This window comes from Acinonyx jubatus, chromosome A3 (assembly GCF_027475565.1).
Source record: "Acinonyx jubatus isolate Ajub_Pintada_27869175 chromosome A3, VMU_Ajub_asm_v1.0, whole genome shotgun sequence".
NCBI classification, from domain to species: domain Eukaryota; kingdom Metazoa; phylum Chordata; class Mammalia; order Carnivora; family Felidae; genus Acinonyx; species Acinonyx jubatus.
Genome location: NC_069388.1, coordinates 61,797,324 through 61,816,246, shown reverse-complemented (window position 1 = coordinate 61,816,246; position 18,923 = coordinate 61,797,324). Strand labels below are relative to the sequence as shown.

General features: G+C 48.1%; 1 protein-coding gene across 8 annotated transcripts in view; it reads left to right on the top strand.

Annotated features, from left to right (window-relative positions):
* The window catches only part of THADA (THADA armadillo repeat containing), a 326,086-nt gene that overhangs the window by 300,805 nt on the left and 6,358 nt on the right, over positions 1-18,923 (top strand). For 7 of the 8 annotated variants that reach the window (XM_027072570.2, XM_053200530.1, XM_027072572.2 and 4 more), the window contains one exon: positions 17,571-17,740. In XM_027072570.2, coding sequence (XP_026928371.2) covers positions 17,571-17,740 — 170 coding nt within the window. Of the gene's footprint in view, positions 1-17,570; positions 17,741-18,114; positions 18,179-18,923 lie in introns of all 8 variants that reach the window. The other variant, XR_008289288.1, reaches the window with a different exon arrangement.

The following is an 18,923-nucleotide window of genomic DNA, read 5'->3' as shown; positions in this document are numbered from 1 at the left end:
AAAAGAATCATTAGAGGAATCTTGAAGTTAGGGAGGACAGAAGTTTGAGCTTAGGTTGAATATCCTTTGTGGAAGACAAGATTATCTGTAAGAATGAGTGGTTAGGGAGTGGGATACAGGGACAGGGAGAAGGTTGAAACAGTTCATTTAGAGGTTCAGTTAGGAGTTAAATGAATGAGGGGCATCTGGGTGGTTCAGGTGGTTAAGCATCCGACTCGATTTCAGCTCAGGTCATGATCTCATGGTTCATGAGTTCGAGCCCCACATAGGACTCCACACTAACAGTGCAGAGCCTGCTTGGAATTCTCTCTCTCTGCCCCTCCCTGTCTCTATTTCTCTCTCTAAAAAAAAAAAAAAAAAAACAAAACATTAAAAAAAATGAATGAAAGAATTGCCAGGGGCCAGTGGGAGGCCAGCTGAGATTAAATAGCTTGAATTATGGAGAGCCTAATCAGTGTCCCGCGTCTCTTCGGCTAGAATTGGCGCAGAGTAGAGTAGTGACCTGGTTTGAGCAGAGATGGTTATGGAGCGCCGTTGAGCCTGGCCGAAGGTCAACTTGACGTGGGGGTTGGGGGCGAGAAGAGCATCACAGACCAAGGGAGCCCAGGTATGTAAAGAAAGGCAAGTGACAGCCTCAGAGAGGAGGCAGAATCCAAGATGTGGTCAGAGATGTGTGAGGGGGTTGTCTCAGTGGAAGAAATAGAAGGTTAAACAGTTGTGTTGGGGATATTAGAAAGGCCACATGGTGTGTGATACGTGGTTTAAATCCCATATTCTAACCTGTTTCTCTGCTTACCTTGTTTATAAAATGAGGCTCATAAAACCTTCAGAAGTTCGTTGTAATTAATACATATGAGGTACTTATGACAGTGCTCACACGTCGTAAGTGCTCACTGAATGTTGGTGATGGTGATGTTCATTTAAAAGTGATGAAAAGACTTAGAACTTGAGGTCTTGAGGTTGAAACCATTCTAAGGAATAACAAGCTCTCAGATGCTGTCAGGCCTGTTATGAGCAGAGGGAAATTGGAGGTGGAAAGCATTGGAATCGAGGAGGTTGCAGAATGGTGCACCCGAATACTGGCAGAGACATCTTTACAGGTGTGGAAGTCACCAGTGGGCTGGCAATGACTCTGCGTCACTGAGACAGGCCAGGTCTCTAGCTGAAGTTAACAAAAACGGGGATGCGGCTATAATGGGCTTCAAGGGAAGACACATTGTTGAGAGAGAAGGAGCGAGGGCTGTCTACAAGTGGCAGAAGGAGGGGCTCATCTGTCTGAGTCAGAGACTGAGGGAAAGAAGAAACAGCTTCTACTGGAAAGTGAGGAGTATTCTTCCAGGAGGAGAAGAAACGGGCCAAGGTTGAAAAAAGTGGAGTAGTTGTTCATGGTAGAACAGATTTTGATTGAGAAGAGATGTTTTTCATAATAGCTTTTAAGAAAACTCATTCCCAAGCCTGGGGCAAGTCTGAAGAAGGCTTTCGCGTAAGGGAGGAAGTGGGAAGGAGGTTTGAGTAGATTCCTGGAAAAGCCAGTAGATGGGGGCTCTGTTCCCTCACCTTGATTGTAGGATATGCAGCATTAGACACGCTGGCTCAGGACTGGGCGCTGGTGCCGGGCATGCCCCAACCGGACACCCCCCCTGCCAGCCCACCCACCCCTTCTGCTCGGGGAGCACACTGTGACGTGTGCGTTTCCAGCGTTGGTGCCACCGGGCGCAATGGTGGATAGAGGGACCGGGAGAGCTGGGATTGCAGCTTTTGCTTTGAGACAGCAGACAGATGGGTTTAAAGGGAGAGAAACAGGACACCAGCGAGCTTCGTGACTGTGTTCTTTTCCAAAAGCACTGCTCAGTAATGTGATTGTATTCGGACATTTTTTTTTCATGACGTCAGGGAATAGCCTCCCTTAAAAGCTCTCATGAAAAAGCACAACTATAAAACAGACTCAGGCAATGAAATGGAAACCAGACAAGTGGGTCTGTGTAATTCGGGTAAAGAGATTTCTCCTTGCAGCTTTGTGATCCGATCTCTGCTCTCTGAATAAAACTCTATTTCACGAGATCCACTTACATATGAGCTTTACCTTGCAGGTGCTTTTAGACATAACATGTCTTGCTTTATTACCAAACGTGCAGGAAAGCACGGGTTCCCTCATCAGTGGCTATTCAGACCACCCTCCTAGGCTTGCCACCTTTCTCCAGTCCTCACAAGTCTTAAACCTCTCATCCTTGTATGATCCCAGCCCAGCAGCAGGAGGGAGGGCTAGTCCCGTGTGTGCCTCGTTTAACCCCCATGTGTACCTTTATCCACCCCTCACACCCCTGCTCAGGTTTAGTCTTGGAGAAGTGTGTCCTGGGAAGCACGACTCATTGAAGAGGGTCTTTCTTACCCACCCCCTTTTCTTAAACTCATAGAGGCGCAGAACTGAATCACCTGCCATCCTCTGTTTTTGGCACATTGTCTGGCTGCATCCCCAAGGAGCTCCTTTATTTTTTGTATTTTTCTTTTTTATGGAGGTGAAACACCTAACATAAAATTAACCATCTTAAAGTGTAAATGCAGTGGGATTTCGTACATTCATAATATTGTGCAACCATCACCACTATCTAGTCCCAGAGCATTTTCATCATGCTCCCTCGCCTCCCAAAAACGCCCATGTCCCTTAAGCAATCACTCCCTGTCCTCCCCTTTCCTCCCAGCCCCTGGCAACCACCAGTCTGCTTCCTGTCTCTGACTCTTCCTGTTCTGGGTATTTCATGTTTAAGGGTTCATCCATGTTGTAGCATATATCAGTACTTCATTTTTTTTTATGCCTGAGTGCTAGTCTCTTGCATGGATGTCCCACTTTTGTGCATCTAGTCACCCATTGATGGACATTTGAGTTGTTTCCACCTTTTGGCTACCGTGAGGAATGCTGCTATGAACATAGATATAAAGTTTTTATTTGAGTACGTGGTTTCAGTTCTTCTGGGTATATACCTAGGAGTGGAATTGCTGCATAATATAGTAATTCTGTGTGTAACTTTTTGAGGAACTAGAGGTCCCTTCTTTTTTTTTTTTTATAAGTAAGCTTTATGCTCAACGTGGGGCTTGAACTCACAACCCTAAGACCAAGAGTCACATGCTCCACCGACTAAGCTAGCCAGGAGCCCCTGGAAGTCCCTTCTTGATGGGCATTCTCCTGGGTCTGTTCTGTCAAGGAATAGTAGGCATCTACCACCCCAGCCCCAGCCCCCAAGACACATTGACCTCATCCTGCTAGATCTGGAAAGAAACTGAAAGAGTAAGGCTGAGAAGCCAGGAGTCTCTCTGGAAGTGAGTAAGGTCACCAAAGAGATGCTGGAAATCAGAAGAAAGACAATCTGGGAAGAGATAGGATGCTAAAGGGATCTGGGGCTACAAGAAGACTGGACCAAGGCAGGGGAAGAATTGATCGAGAAAGGAACTCAGTTGTCCAGAATGAAGGAATGTGTAAACCTAAAACCCCCAAAGCTGTTATGGCCGCTCTACTGGTGATGGAGGAGTGATAGAGGAAAGCTATAGACTAATTTGTCCCTCTAACGATGGGGCAGGGGATCCAGGCAGAAAGAGTCCTTGAGGCTGAGGAATTGGGAAACTCAGGCCTTGTGGAGCCACTGAGGGCTTTTATAAAAGGAGGCTTTAGAGGGATCGTCTTGACTACAGGGTGGAAGAGGATGGCTTGGAGGAGAGGAAGACAAAACTGGAAGCAAGGGGGCTGGTCAGAAGGTTACCAATGCTCTTAAAACACGATGGGTGAGGGTGGTCCTAGGAGAGGCAGTGAGGATGGGAGACTGACTGCCGTCGTCAGGTCCACTACCTGCACGCGGAGGAGAGGGCTTCAGAAGGCCCCGGGGCTCCGGAGCACCGCACACACTGCCGGAGATTCCCGTCGGGTAAGAGGTGAGAGGTGAGTTCAGGGACAGGTTGTGGACGCATGCCAGACTGCTCCTTCTTGATGGAGGACTACAGTCAGAAATTCTAGCTAAATATGCATTTTTTCATCTGAATTATGCCAACATTGGTTAATTTTCATCAAGAAATTCTTTTCTGGTGTAACTCCCATCAAGTTAGTTTCATTCCTTGATCAGTTTTCTACATGGAGCCGTTAAACCATTTCTGATGTTCTCCCTTATTTTCTTAAGTGTCAGCTCTGTTAAATTTAAGTGTAAATTTAACAATAAAGACTTGATTTTTTTTTTTTTTTGGTCAAATTTTAGTCAGTAAGAGTTTTATCACACCCGAGTTTAAATCTCGTCAGTTCTATATTTTCTAATGTGTGTTTCCGTCAACTTGCATTATCCCCATTGTCATTGTTATTGCTATTATTTGCAGTTTTCAGTGTTACTAACAAAATGATTTCTTTGGTCAGTTGTTGTGGAACTTATTGTGTGCTATTTAACCATTGTTGGCTTAGTTGGGTGTTGATTATTTTTAGCAGTGACATTCATGGCAAGATCAAAACATCCTCAAGGTCAAAACCAATCCGCTTCTTCCCAGAATTCCTCTTCCTTCTAATCCTCCCTCCCACCCTTCCCATCAAAGACTGGTTCTGAAAGGAAAGAAATAGTGGACCCTTCTGGGCAATGGGCTCTGAAGCCTCAGAGTACCCAGCCACCCTTCCTAGCAGCTAATTTAATTATTTTTTTAAGTAGACTCCAAGCCCAGCATGGAGCCCAATGTGGGGCTTGAACTCACAACCCTGAGATCCAGACCTGAGCTGAGATCAAAAGTCAGATCCTCAACCAACTGAGCCACCCAGGCACCTCCCTAGCAGCTAGTTTAAATCCAACCTGCAACAGTTTGATCTGTTCTCCTTTTTTTAGTTGGCTAAAAACACAAGTAACTCACTGCCCCGTATTCTCTGAATTGTTATCTCTTCCTTGGCTTGTTCTTGAAGAGAGGTTTTTCTGTGGTCTCTCCCTTCCCTTCCCTCACCCCAGCCTTCTCTAGCCTCAGCCACCCCGCTTCCATCAGCCCAGGGCCATGGCAACAGGTGCTTTCCAATGCCTCTGGAGGTGGGCAGTAATTCAAGGGAGGCTGGCGGGGGGTCCTGGCCACAGGGGTCTGGGAGTGAACTTAGTTTCAAAATCTAAAATTTCCAGAAACTTTGAGGGCTCAGTCGGTTAAGCGGCCAACTTCGGCTCAGGTCATGATCTCACAGCTCAAAGGCTCATGAGTTCGAGCCCTGCATCGGGCTCTGTGATGACAGCTCAGAGCCTGGAGCCGGCTTCAGATTCTGTGTCTCCCTCTCTCTCTGCCCCTCCCCTGCTCATGGTCTCTCTGTCTCTCTCTCTCAAAAATAAACATCAAAAATAAATTAATATTTCCAGAAACTTTGAAATCACCAGTGCTTAACATTTTGAGCACTGTTTATGAATCTTAAAATCACTTTGTGACTTTAGGAATCATTTATACTTTGATGAACATGCTATATTACCAATGACTGTTTTTGTTCTGTTTAGAGCTGTAAAAGCCTGAGAGTGAGAGAGCTTTCTGGATTCTGAATAAGGCTGGGAGATGGTAGTGGTAATGCCCTCAAGAGACAAAAATTATCTTCCTGAATTTTTCTGAGTTCAAATTTCTAGTCTTCAGTTACACTTCAGAACCATCTGTAGCCATGACCTTCCATAGCCCACGGGTGTGTTGGGGGAGCTGGGCAGACCCCCATCTTGTGCTCGGTACTGCATGCCCCATGCCTAGATTGGACATGTGTTCTGGGGAGCTCTGGCCTCTGGCTGGCACAGCGCCTTGTGCTCATGACAGCTTTGCTGAAATAAATCAGCCATTTGGTTTCTTCTTCTCTCCCACCTCAAGCCCTATTTGAATAAGCTGAAAGGGTTGAAGATAGGGAGTAGGGGACCAAGGTAGGCAATATGGTGGGTGGAGAGTGGCGCTGAGGGTCAGAGAAGCTTAGGAAGAACTCAGAAGGAGCTAGTCAGTCTTCAGAGCTCAGGCTGAGAAAAAATTTCCTTTAACAAGTTCCAGTCGTGAAATAAACTAAAGAAAACTTGGGGCGCCTGGGTGGCGCAGTCGGTTAAGCGTCCGACTTCAGCCAGGTCACGATCTCGCGGTCCGTGAGTTCGAGCCCCGCGTCGGGCTCTGGGCTGATGGCTCAGAGCCTGGAGCCTGTTTCCGATTCTGTGTCTCCCTCTCTCTCTGCCCCTCCCCTGTTCATGCTCTGTCTCTCTCTGTCCCAAAAAAAATAAATAAACGTTGAAAAAAAAAAAAGAAAACTGGAATGACTTCAAGGAAAGGGAGAAGAGAAATAGTAGGATCCAGGCTGGTCCCTGAGGAATATGGAATGTGTCTGCAGAACCCTTGAACTCTGCCCAGAGGAAGAGGAGGCTAATTGCAGAAGGAGAGCTCGAGTTGCCCAGTGCCACCTCCCTCCCCAGGACAGCATCTCAGTCTGTAGGCATCCTCATTGTACTCGACCTCCTCACTGGCTCATCCAGCAGTGTCAGGGAGATGGGGAGAAGGACTCAGATTGCGCCTTCCAGGAGTGCTTTGGGATGAGTGACCTAAGTGCAAGATGCTTACCTTTCACGAAGAGGCGGAGGTGATTGAACACTTTGGGAGGCCCAGCAGAGTAAAATCACCGAGGAACAGGCAGAGCGCAGGGGAAGTGCTGCTGGCGAGGGTCGCACCTTGCGCAAGGGCGTCAAGCATGGGCCGGATGCTGTTGTCCAGAGCATCTCTGGGCTGGACCTAACTCACTCCTCACCCTGTGACCCTGTCACACACCAGGGCTCCAGGGATAGGTCTTCATTAGCCTGCTCTGGAGCGGCCATGGACAAAGCTCACATGCACCTTACTCTTTCCCACTGACTTAGGAGGTAGCCGCAAGAAACAGGACAGTGAGCTGCGCACAAAATTGGGTATAACCAGGTACCCTGAAAGGTTTAGACGGGTGGATGGTGCTCCCCTTCTCCCCAGACTGAATGCCCCCAGGAGAACCCAGCTTTTGTCACAGGCATTGTTGCCTGAGAGTGACGTTCATTTCAATCCACTCCTCATTCTTTGGTGTGGTTGGAAGTGAACAATTGTAAGCATTTTTATAAGCTTTGAGCTGAGTGTACTATTAACCAGCTGTAATTTAATTTATCAACCCCTTTTCAGTGAAGTATGGCCCTCCTAAGGAAGAAATGCACACTTGTAATTCATATGAAATGCTTGTTTGTTTTTATTCATGTTGGCTGGATCCATTTTTAAAATTAGGGGAAAATATATATATATTTACCCAGTGATTTGAGGTGGGCCCACATTTTTTAAATTATAGCTTTTTTAACTTTAAAAATACAGGTTTTTAAAAATACGTATCTTTTCTTTCAAATGAAAACCAAGGATTTGGTTTCATGACGGGTCAACCAGGAAAATGTTTGCACCAGGGTTATGACTGCTTCTGTGGGGGTGTCAGCCTTTGGGAGCTAGGTCTGCAGGAACTTTGGGGGAACCCAGGCCATTTGTTCTGTATAAAAATGGCTAGAAAATTAAGAAAAGGCAAATTACTAATATTTGAAAGGTTCTCCCCCCCCAACTATTTTTAGAATTTCCAGTGGTGTTTTTATCCTTTCCCTTCAGACCTGGAAAATGTTTCCACCTCCAAACAGAAAGGGCTCTGTAATAAGCTATTCATCTCAAGTGGCTGCTTTTCACCTGTTACCACCTTTCTGCCCAGAGAGCTGATGAGGAGTGGGGGGAGCTAGGGATTGCCTTGGGGGGGGGGTGGAAATGAGAGGAGATGAGCTCCTTCTCATGTGCCCCAAATAGAGACCCAGGCCCCTGTTTTCCTGATGAACATTGGAAAGTTCCATCCATCCACCTACCAGACTGTTTACATGGAGAGACTTCATCAAAGGGACTATTTACAGCTGTGCAGGGTTGTGGGCAGAGCTAAGGCAGGGCTTCTCAACCTCAGTACTACTGACATTTGGGGGAGGCGGGAGGTATCATGTGCATCACAGGGTAGCTAGCAGCATCCCTGGCCTCCAGCCACCACCTCCTCTGACTTGACAACCAAAAATGTGTCAGACATTGACAGATGTCCCCTACAGGGCAATATCGTCTCTGCTTGTGGTTGAGAACCACTAGGTGGAGGGAAGCAGCAAGTGATGTTGAGGCACCCAGAGACTGGTATTACTGCCCCCACCACCCTGAAAGCAGACGGAATGGGGGTTCCTGAACCCAAGAAGAGCTAAACTGGGAGGGGCGCAGCCATGCCAGAACCTTGGCGACTCACAGGGGAGAGTGTGGGAAAGAAAAACCCAACTTCTCTCTCTTTCTCCCCTCCAAATTCTGTGTTCCCTCCCCATGGTATAAATCCTGCCAGAAGCCAGGTGGTGAGGAAACCTGAGTAGTACAGTCCATAAAGTCAGCCTCCTGGGGCACTGAGCGGGAGGCTGAAAGACAAAGAATGGATGGTGGGAGCAAAAATATGATTATATGAAATTAATCAGTCTACTCATCCCTCCATATGTTCATTCAACATTTATAGTTGGCTTAGCAAAATGGTCAAGAATATAAGCTCTGGAGTCAGACAAGCCTGGGTTTGTATCTGGCCCTACCGCGAACCTGTGTGATCTTGAATGAGTGACTTCCTTAACGCTCAATAACCTCAAATGTAGAATGGCAACAATTATTCTGTCTATATGTGCCTGAGTCTTGCAGTGTTGGAGACTTCCCGGGGAAACACAAGTCCTAAGTAAATTGCTTAGTACATGACTCTAATCAAGTGCCAAGTGGATGGTATCTGCTGTGTGCCCAGTGCTGCTTTATGGATGATCGTGGGAAAAGCAAAGACATGGGGCTCAGCTACAGAATGCCCTCTTTCACCATCTGTCAGCATACTGAGTGCTGTGCAGATATGAGCAGAGAAAGGTCACAGAGGGCTAGAAAAATCCAGACCACAAGACCTGAGTCAGGTCCCAAGGGACGAGTAGGTCTGGCTAAGTCAGGATGAGGAAGCAGATGTATTAGACGGGGGATGATGAGGAAACCGAAGCCATGAGAGTTGGAGGGAGGGGGGAAGGCCCAGAGAGCCCCAGAGACAGACTGGTGAGCAGACAGCTTTGGTAGATAGTCTTGGTCTATGAAGATGAGGGGCTGGATCTGGGTTAGCTGCCTTCCTCAGTACTCAGGTGTAGGAGTCAGAAACTCACATGCCTACAGGAGTGAGTGGGAGGCAGCAGGGTCGTCCCAGACTGGATGCACTGATGCCTCCTGTAGAGCAGAGCCATTGCTGTGCTCCAGGCATCTATTACCACATTAAAGTGCAGGCCTAGGACACCAGGTTCTAATTTTCTGAATTTTCAAATGATGCTAGCAACTCAGATTTTTTATGAGAAATCTCCTGACTTTTAAAAAACCATATAAGCCATACCAGACTTGTGTGGACACCAAACAGTTTATTTGCACCCCTGTCTAGAAGCTTCTGAGGGGCCCTTTGGGGCATTAGAACCCTTGAGCTCTGTGTTTGGTTGGGTTCTGCCTCCTTGTGTACTCTCTTCTAAACAATAACTCTCAGGGCTTAAACAAACAAACAAACAAACAAAAACCAAAACGGGTGCTTGGGTGGCTCAGTCCGTTAAGCATCCAACTTCGGCTCAGGTCATGATCTCACAGTTCGTGGGTTCGAGCGTCACTTCGGGCTCTGTGCTGACAGCTCAGAGCCCGGAACCTGCTTCGGATTCTGTGTCTCCTCTCTCTCTGCCCCTCCCCCACTCACACTCCGTGTGTGTGTGTGTGTGTGTGTGTGTGTGTGTGTGTGTGTGTGTCTCTCTCTCTCTCTCTCTCGAAAATAAATGAACAACAACAACAAAAAAAAGCAGAAAAAGAAGTAGGAGGAAGAGTTCCCCTCCAGACTTAATACCGTGGCCAGGTTGGGAATGTAAGGGAAGGGCTGGCTGTAGCCTAGGCACACAGACTTGGAACAGTGAGTGGGTGGGCAGTAGTCTGTGCTGTATGCGCTCCTTGCACTTGCCCCAGTGCATGCGGGGGCAGGGGCTGGGGCTGGGGCTTCCCTTGAGAGCACTAACCAGCACATTTGGTTCTTCTTTGATGAAATTTTTTAAATATTCAGGTAAAGAACAGAGGCTAATATCACAAATACCCATGTTCCCCTACCCAGACTTCCTGCTGGGTTCTTCAGAACTGGAGATGTCACCCCTTTTCTTTCCTTAGGACACGGACCTTCCTCTGGGCCATTTGTCTCGGGTAAGGGTCACTGGGGAGCTCTGTTTGGTGGTAAAGGCTGAGAAATGACCTTTGGTATAGCCATGAAGTCCTGTCACTGACTGCCACGCCAGGAAACCACCTCTGAGTGCTGGCTCTGCTGGCCCTGAAGAGCAGAGAGCCATGGGCTCTAGGGCCAAGGGTCAGGAGAGGCAAGGGACAGAGGGGCTCTGGCAGCCTCAGGAAGAACTGAATGGCAGAGTCAGCAGTTGAACCAAGCTTCAGTTCCACACTTGTTTCTCATGACTAAAATCCAGGCTCTTGCTCTGCTGAGGGGAAGTAAAGAAGTGTATGGAGAAGACCAAAAATAATGAAGTGGTCTGGAAACAGCCTCGTGCAACCTTAAAATATTTTCGCTCAGAAAAAAGAAGGCACAGTAATACTCCCTCACTCAAACACTGCCTTTGCCTCCCGGCATCTGCTCCAGCCTGTCTGGCCCTCCAGCTACACCTCCACCTCCCCTGGCGGACACCCCTCCTCAGGGGTAGGCCTAATCTCCCTGCTCCTCCCTTTCGTCCCAGCAGTGCATGGCCCCTTACGCTTGGCCTGCCCAGGTTTCCCCTCCATGAAGCTCCCTCCTCCCACTCTCCACCTTTTTTTTCCCCTTTTCTAGTGTTTCATTGCTGCTACTAATGATATCGTCAGTCCCATCATGATACTCCATCTTAGACTGTTTCATGACCCTTCGTATGTGTCAGCTCATCTCTGACTAAACTCTTCTGTTTCTGAGAGAAGGGACTGGGGTTTTCCTTGTGTTTCTCACAGTGCCCCCCACACAGCAGGTGACGTTAAGTACTATGGGCAGAGAGAAGCTTGAATTGATGGGTGAATGGGTGGGTGGATGGACAGAGAGATGGTTGAATGGCAAGGTTGAGGGAGTTTGACAAAGGCTCAAAACTGGGTTCTCCAGAGCTAGGGGCAGGGAACATCCAACCCATCTCCATTTACTCAGCATTTACTGTGCTGACTTGGGCTCTCTCAGGAAGGAGACTTGACCAGTGGCCTTAGTCTAGAGGGCATCTTCCCCATGACAGTTTAGAATCAGACTGTCTAATCCATGGTCTGAAGCAGTTTTCAAGGTTGGCATCTGGAACAAGTCAATGTTGGCATTTTCCTTTTAATCAGTACGGTTGAAGAAGTCCTCGAAGCCTGGGACTTAATGTGGATCCAGTCCACTGTGTGAAGCCTGTGTCTTTAGCTGCTAGCCCCGAGATGGGCCTTGTCACAGAGGTGGGAAAGAAGATGGGCAGCAGGGCTGTGGGGCTCCCCATGCTCACCTCAAGAGCGTCAGCAAGTAAGGTGTCCCGTTAGCCAGGTGCCTGCCTTGGCAGGAGAGCCCTGATGTGGCTGGGGCAGTAACAAGAAGTCCCCACTGCAGCAGCCCTGAAGCCCTGTGTTTGCTCCCCTCCCCTACAACCAAGTTACCCATTCACAAGGGTGGAAGGCAAGGATTAACTAGTTCTAAATGCTGATTCGTTGGGTTTCCAACTCACTTCCAAATGACTGAATGCTTATGCCCCTTGTATAGACCTACCACAGATGTGAATGTGTACCGGTACACCTCAGCCATTTGAAGAGGCTTATTTCACGCTAGCCTTAGCTGTGTAGCCATTGGGAGTCAATGAATACTTCTCCCACACTGACTTCTTCCCTCCTCTGATTCCTGCAGCTCATGAGATCCAGACCAGTCCATTGAGCACTTGATGTCTCATTGTTGCTTGAGTTTAAGCCTTCCCTTCCCTCTCAGACCACTACCTTCTTGAGGACAGGACTTGTCAGCTACTTGCCTTGCTTTTCCCACAGTGCTCAGCACGGTGCTGGCCACATAGCACACCCTCAGCACCTACGCCCTGACTGTCTGGTGAAGGGCCAGCTGCTCCAGGAAGCCTTCTCAGGTGCCCTCCCCACCCGCTGAGCAACCACTCACCTCTGCAGAGTCCTCTAGTACCTGAGGCCCGGGCCCTACAGGCAAGCATGAGGGCTTGAAGTATTTGTCCAGGCTCAAATATTCTGTGAGCTCTTTCAAGGCATGCACTGTGCTCAGCAGTTGGGACCAGCCGTGCACACAGATTTTTTAAGACAACAATTTCACTGAGATACGCCATACACGTGCCACATGAGTCAACTGCAGAAAGGGTACCATGCACCGGTTTTAGCATATTCATGGAGTTGTTCAGCCATCACCACAGTCGAGTTCAGCCATTTTCATCACTCCAAAAGAAACCCGCGCCCTTAGCAGTCCCCCTTCATTCTCCCTGTAGCAGTTTTCGGGGGCTGCTGTAACAAATTACCATAAACTTGGTGACCTAAAACAACAGCAGTTTCTGGTTTCACAAGGCCAGAAGTCCAACATTAAGGTGTCAACAGGGCCACACTGGAGGCTCTGGGGAAGAATCTTGCTCTAGGGAATTCCTTGCCTCTTCCAGCTTCCGGAGGCTGTCAGCATACCTTGGCTGCATCACTCCAGTCTTCTAGCTTCACATCACCACCTCCTCTGTGTGTCTGCTGTCTTTCTGCTCTCTCTTGTTAGGACATTTGTGATGGCATTTAGGGTCCACCCAGATCAGCGAAGATTATTTCCTTCATCTCAACACCATTAACTTAATCACATTTGCAAAGACCCTTTTTCCAAGTAAGGTAACATTCATGGGTTCCAGGGACTGGACATGAATATGTTTTGGGAAGCCAATTTTTGGCCTACCACACTGCCCATGCCCCCTGGCCCAAAATAATTCACATCCCACAAAATTTGCCAAATTAAAGTGTACAGGGGTGTCTGGGTGGCTCAGTCAGTTAAGCATCTGACTCTTGGTTTCGACTCAGGTCATGATCTTGTGGTTTTGTGGATTCAAACCCCGCATCAGGCTCTGTGCTGACAGCATGGAGCCTGCTTGGGATTCTGTCTCTCTCCCTCTCTCTCTGCCCCTCCCCTGTTGCACCATCTCTGTCTCTCTCAAAATAAAAAAGAAACTTAAAAAAATGTTTTTAAATAACTGCACAGGTGTACACATTTTAGTATATTCACAAGACTGTGCAACCGTCACCACTATTAAATTCCAGAACACTTTCATCAGCCCAAAAAAGAAACATTATTTCTATCAGCAATCATTCCTCAATCTCCCTAGTCTCCAACTTCTGGCAGCCACCAATCCACCTTTTGTCTCTATGATTTGCCTGTTCTGGATATTTCACATAAGTGGAATTATATAATACACAGGCTTTTGTGTCTGGCTTCTTTCACTTAGCGTGTTTTCAAAGTTCCTCCGTGTTGTAGCATGCATCACTACTTCATTCCTTTTTAAGGCTGAATAATCTTCCATTGTATGGATATACCACATTTTATTTATCTATTCATTGGTTGATGGACATTTTGACTGCTTCTGTGTATTGACTATTAGGAACATTCATGTACAAGTTTTTGTGTGGACATATGTGCTGTATCTCTCTTAGGTATGTGCCTAGGAGTGAGCAAAACTTTGAGACTGTTTTCCAAAAGTGGCTGCACCATTTTACATCCCCATCAGCAATGTCTGAGAGTTCCATCTTCTCCATAGCCTCACCAAAACTTATTACTTATTATCTGTCTTTGTTATTATAGTTCTCCAAGTGGTTGTGAAGTGGTATCTCACCATGGTTTTGATTTGCATTTTTCTGATGGTCGACGATGTTAAGCATCTCTTCCCGTAACGTATTGGTCATTTGTGTATCTTCTCTGGAGAAATGTCTGTTCAGATCCTTTGTATGTGTTTTCATTGGGTTATTTGTATTTTATTATTTCAGTTTTTTTAATGTTTATTTATTGGGGGGGGCACATGCATGCACACGCACGTGCGCGCTCACACACACACATACACACACACACACACAAGCTGGGGAGGGCCAAAGAGAGAGGGAGAGAGAGAAGCCCAAGCAGGCTCTAAGCCTGGCTGGCCTGCATGGTCAGCTAAAAAGTTCCTCTCCCCACTCTCCTGCCTCTCTTCACAAGGCATTTGGCCAGTAGAGATCTGGGTTGTTCTGGCTGAGGTGTCCTAGTCCAGGGCAAGGTAATAAAAGAGGAAACTTGGTGGGATGCATCTGGCCCCTCAAAGAGATTTAAATCCAACCAGTTCTCCTCCTGCCCCCACCCAGCTCTTTCTCCCTTCCTTCTTCATCTTGCAGAGTCAGTATTTGGGCGGTTATAATTCTCTCTGGATCCACCTCTAGCCACATTGCACCAGCACTCCTTTATACCTCTGTCATGCCTGCCACTCTCCTGCCACTTCCTCAGCACGATTGATGACGAAATGGTGCAGGATGGGGGATATCTGTCCAGTTGGGTAGGGCAGGTGCAGCAGTCTGGCCTTCCTGGCGGCTTCTCTGGTCACTCTCTTATGTTCTTTATGGAGCCAACCGGAGTGTTGCTGAGCTGCAGGCACAGATTTTGCTGGTGGACTGTGGCACTTCCAGTCCTTGCCTTGAGGAGACCGAAAGGGGAGCAGGCCGTAAATCAGAAGGTAGATTTTTGTGAAAGGTTTCACATAAGCCCACCTGCTGCACAATACCTGCTGCTTTGATTGTCTTTTGAAATATGGCCCCCAGCTGGGAGCTTTCCTTTGTGAATCAGAGTGATAAAGCCAAGTCTGACTTCATCTCTGTGGGGTGCCGGGGGTGTTTCTCCATTGCCTCCCTGTGGGGTAGGGACAGCTTCTGCGCTGAGGCCCACTCAGCTCACTGCCACCACAGCTAACTGTGCAAACTCGGATCCGTTACCCCGCTTCCATGAGCATAACTTCCTCATTTGTTAAATAAGGATGCCTCCCTCCTAGTGGTGGGAGCGGTAAGGATCTGATAGGCCAGTATTCATTATTATCAACGGTAACCCTAGTTAACCATCTAGTGAATGCTTGCTTTGTGGCAGTCCCTATGTTATTAAATCAAGCGGCAGTAAAGGAAAAGATTTCATGATCTCCGGGGCCACACACTGGAATGTTCTGAGCCTCTGCTCTATGTTTAATCCCATGCCGGTCTTCGTGCGTATTTTCAGTTCTTTGAGGTTTGAAGGATGCCAATTAATTGTACCGTCTCTCCATACAGCTACTACACAGAGGGGTCAGGTAGAGATAAAAACAGATATTGTAGGGATGCCTGGACGGCTCAGTTGGTTAAGCGTCCCATTTCAGCTCAGGTCATGATCTCGCGGCTCGTGGGTTCGAGCCCCTCATCGGGCTCTGTGCTGAAGCTCAGAGCCTGGAGCTTTTTTCAGATTCTGTGTCTCCCTCTCTCTCTGCTCCTCCCCAGCTCACACTCTGTCTCTCTTTCTCAAAAATAAATAAACATTTAAAAAAATTTTTTTTAATAATAAAAATAAAAAATAGAGATTGTATTGTAGGTAAAGGCTAGACCAACACATGGCCCAGACCTACAGCCAAAATGCACCTTTGCTCCCCACTTCCCTCCCATCCCCCTCCTCTTTTTCTGTTGCCCAAGTTAAATCCTGGTTCCAGGCTGCACAGGCAGCAGCCTAGGGAGCAGGAGCAGTTGTCCCAGGGGATTGATTTGGGGATGGTGACATCAGTCTTTTAGCTGCTTCCATGAGTGTAGGCTCTTCTGGGTGTGTTCCAGGTAGTACTGGCCCCGCTGCAGGGTCACCAACCCTGCTTATCTCACTGTGAAGACTTGCATGTCTAGAATGTTGGTGCTGTTTCCAAATCTGTGTTCCACAGGCATCGTGAAACATTTTGCCCATTCCTATTCTTCATAGTCACTTACAGCTCTGTGACTATACAAAAGTGGGTCATTCTGAGCCCAGGATCCCTCACCTGTGAAGTAGGGATGGCAATATCTAACCGATAGGATGTTGAAGGAATGGACAGAAGATACTTGGTTAGGGCCTGGCACATAATGGGCCCTTGGGGGGCCATCCTGCTATGTCTGGTTCAGTACCCTGAGAACTCAAAGCTTTCAGTCCAGACTTGGAGGCTCCTCCCCGTGTGCTGAGCATGTCTCTTTGGGAGCCAGTGGTCAGGGCCAGGTCTATGTGCTGGAGTTGGAAATGTGGATTTGGGAAAAGATGAGGCCTCAACAGAAGTGGGTCCTCGAAAGACCAGCACTGGTGCATGGATGGATCCAAAGAGGTTCATTTTGTGGTGGGATTTCAATCCCATGTTTCAGACCTCCTCCAGGTTGGGGGCGGGAGGGCTGGGGTCGTTAGCGGAAGTGCCAACAACCCAGAGCCTCCCTTCAAATCCATATTTAGGACTGCCTAAGGCAAAATGATGAAGTAAGCAATGGTTCCCCCAAGGCACCTGCTTCCTCTTTCTGCACCCTAATCTACTCTTCCAGCGCCCTTTCCCAGCCAACTAGGAAGATGAGTGTCTGAAAATGAATTCAAAGAGGGCAGCAAAATGTGAGCCAAATCAGACTCACCACCTTTTGTTGTACAGCTCGTAAACTACAAATGGTTTTTATGTTTTTAAATGGTTGGGGGTAAAAAACCAAAAGAAGAATATTTTATGACGTGAAAACCACATGACATTCAAATTTTACTGGAACATTAAAAGTTTACATATTGTCCATGGCTGCTTCCAGCAGAGTTGAGTAGTTGTGACAGAGACCTGAAGACCCCCAATGTCGGAAATATTTATTATCTGGCCTTTTAAGAAAACGTTTGTTGGGGCGCCTGGGTGGCTCAGTCGGTTAAGCGTCCGACTTCAGCTCAGGTCATGATGTCACAGTCTGTGGGTTCGAGCCCCGCGTTGGGCTCTGTGCTGACAGCTCAGAGCCTGGAGCCTGCTTCGGATTCTGTGTCTCCCTCTCTCTCTGCCCCTCCCCTGCTCACGCTCTGTCTCTCTCTGTCTCAAAAAAAAAAAAAAAAAAAAAAGAAAATGTTTGCTGATGCCCCGCTCTAAACTGTTAAGAGATTTATGTGTTATGTGGTCAGCAAGATTTGCTTTCAGAGGGACAGCAAACCAACAGAATCCAGGCGTTGTGGCAGGCCTTCAGAGGAGACACTGGGTGGGGAGCTTTCCTGATTTCCTCCCAGTTACACTGGAGGGGCTGACAGGAGGTAAATGTCTAATCCTGCAGGCGGACTTGCTACTGACCACACTGGGCTAGGGGGCATGGAAATGGTGGGGTTCGGGCCTGTGACTCACTCTAGCTGTGTAGACGGCAGGACTCAGAAATGGGTTGGTAATCTCTGAGGAGCCTATCCCACCAGCCTCCCCATAGGCTGGTGGTAGTGATTAACTCGAGGCCCTTCGTGTTTAGAGTCCTTCAGAGCCTCCGTGGGGTGGCCCTGAGCAGCACATTCATCGTTTGCTTCTCTCTCGCTTCCACAGAATTTGCCTTCTGCCAGGTGGATGCCTCAGTCGCACTGACTCTGGCCCTGGCTGTGCTGTGTGACCTGCTCCAGCAGTGGGACCAGCTGGCCCCCGGACTCCCAGTCTTGCTGGGATGGCTGTTGGGAGAGGGGGAGGACTTCGTGGTCCATGTAGAAAGCACACATCAGGTAATCCTAGGGTCTCAGGGCAGTGGGGGCGGGGGGGGGGGGCGGGTCAGAGTGTCAAACCTGCTGAATGCAGCACATTAGGCTTACTTGGGCTTCAGGTGCCTGCTGAACGTGTGCTTCTGGATGCTTAGGTACGGATCAAGTATGGCTTAGGAAACTGTCTGAATGACATGGCAGCCTGCTAGATCTGCTGGGGGCCCTGGAGATGCTGGGGCAGCTCTCGTGCTGGCTTTTTGGGTTCCAATGGTAAGTCTTCAGATCACTAGGGGAGAGGACTTTGAAAGAGACTCCTTGGTTTCCGAAGCCAGTGAGTGTGCTCCCGCACTCTCCAGCTGTCTAACTAAAGCCAGTACCCATATCTGCTCCACACCCAGGACACCCCTTGATCGCCTGACCCCGGTGGCTGACGGGACTGGCATTCCTGAGCTCCACAGGAAGGTAACAGTTGGAAAGACAGTTCTTGGCAGTCCACCATGCCAGGGCAGTGCACAGACAGCAGACTGAAATGCAACCCGAGTCTTCATGGGAAAAAGGGCTGTTTACTTAGCCTGGAGCTTTAGCCTAAGGGACAGGCTCCAGGTTTCCCACACATCTAGAGACTAAGGAGGTGCTCCCAGGGAATATAAGCAGGAGGTGACACCCTTGCATGCCCCCTTGGCCTTGCTACAGCTCCATGAGACCTCCCAGAAAGGAGCTTGGAGCCCCAGTTTTTACAACGTTGCCCAGGGGACACCTCTAGGTCTCCTGGTCTGGAGGCCAGCAGGGATTACAATTACCACTGCACAGGACTGTATATATTTGCATACTTTATTTTATTTTCTTTTAACATTTTGATTTATTTTTGAGAGATAGAGACAGAGCATGAGCAGGGGAGGGACAGAGAGAGAGGGAGACACAGAATCTGAAGCAGACTCCAAGCTCTGAGTGTTCAGCACAGAGCCTGATGTGGGGCTCGAACCCACCAACCATGAGATCATGACCTGAGCCAAAGTCAGACACTTAACCAACTGAGCCACCCAGGTGCCCCAATATTTGCTGACTTTAAAAGCTGCCACCAAAGGATCTGGCTTCCAATCAGCCTGAAAATAGGTACTGAATGATATTCCTCCCCTTGGAACAGGTCTTGGCATTTTGTCAGCAACAGGGGAATATTAAGAATAAATCAGGTGGTTTAGACAATCAG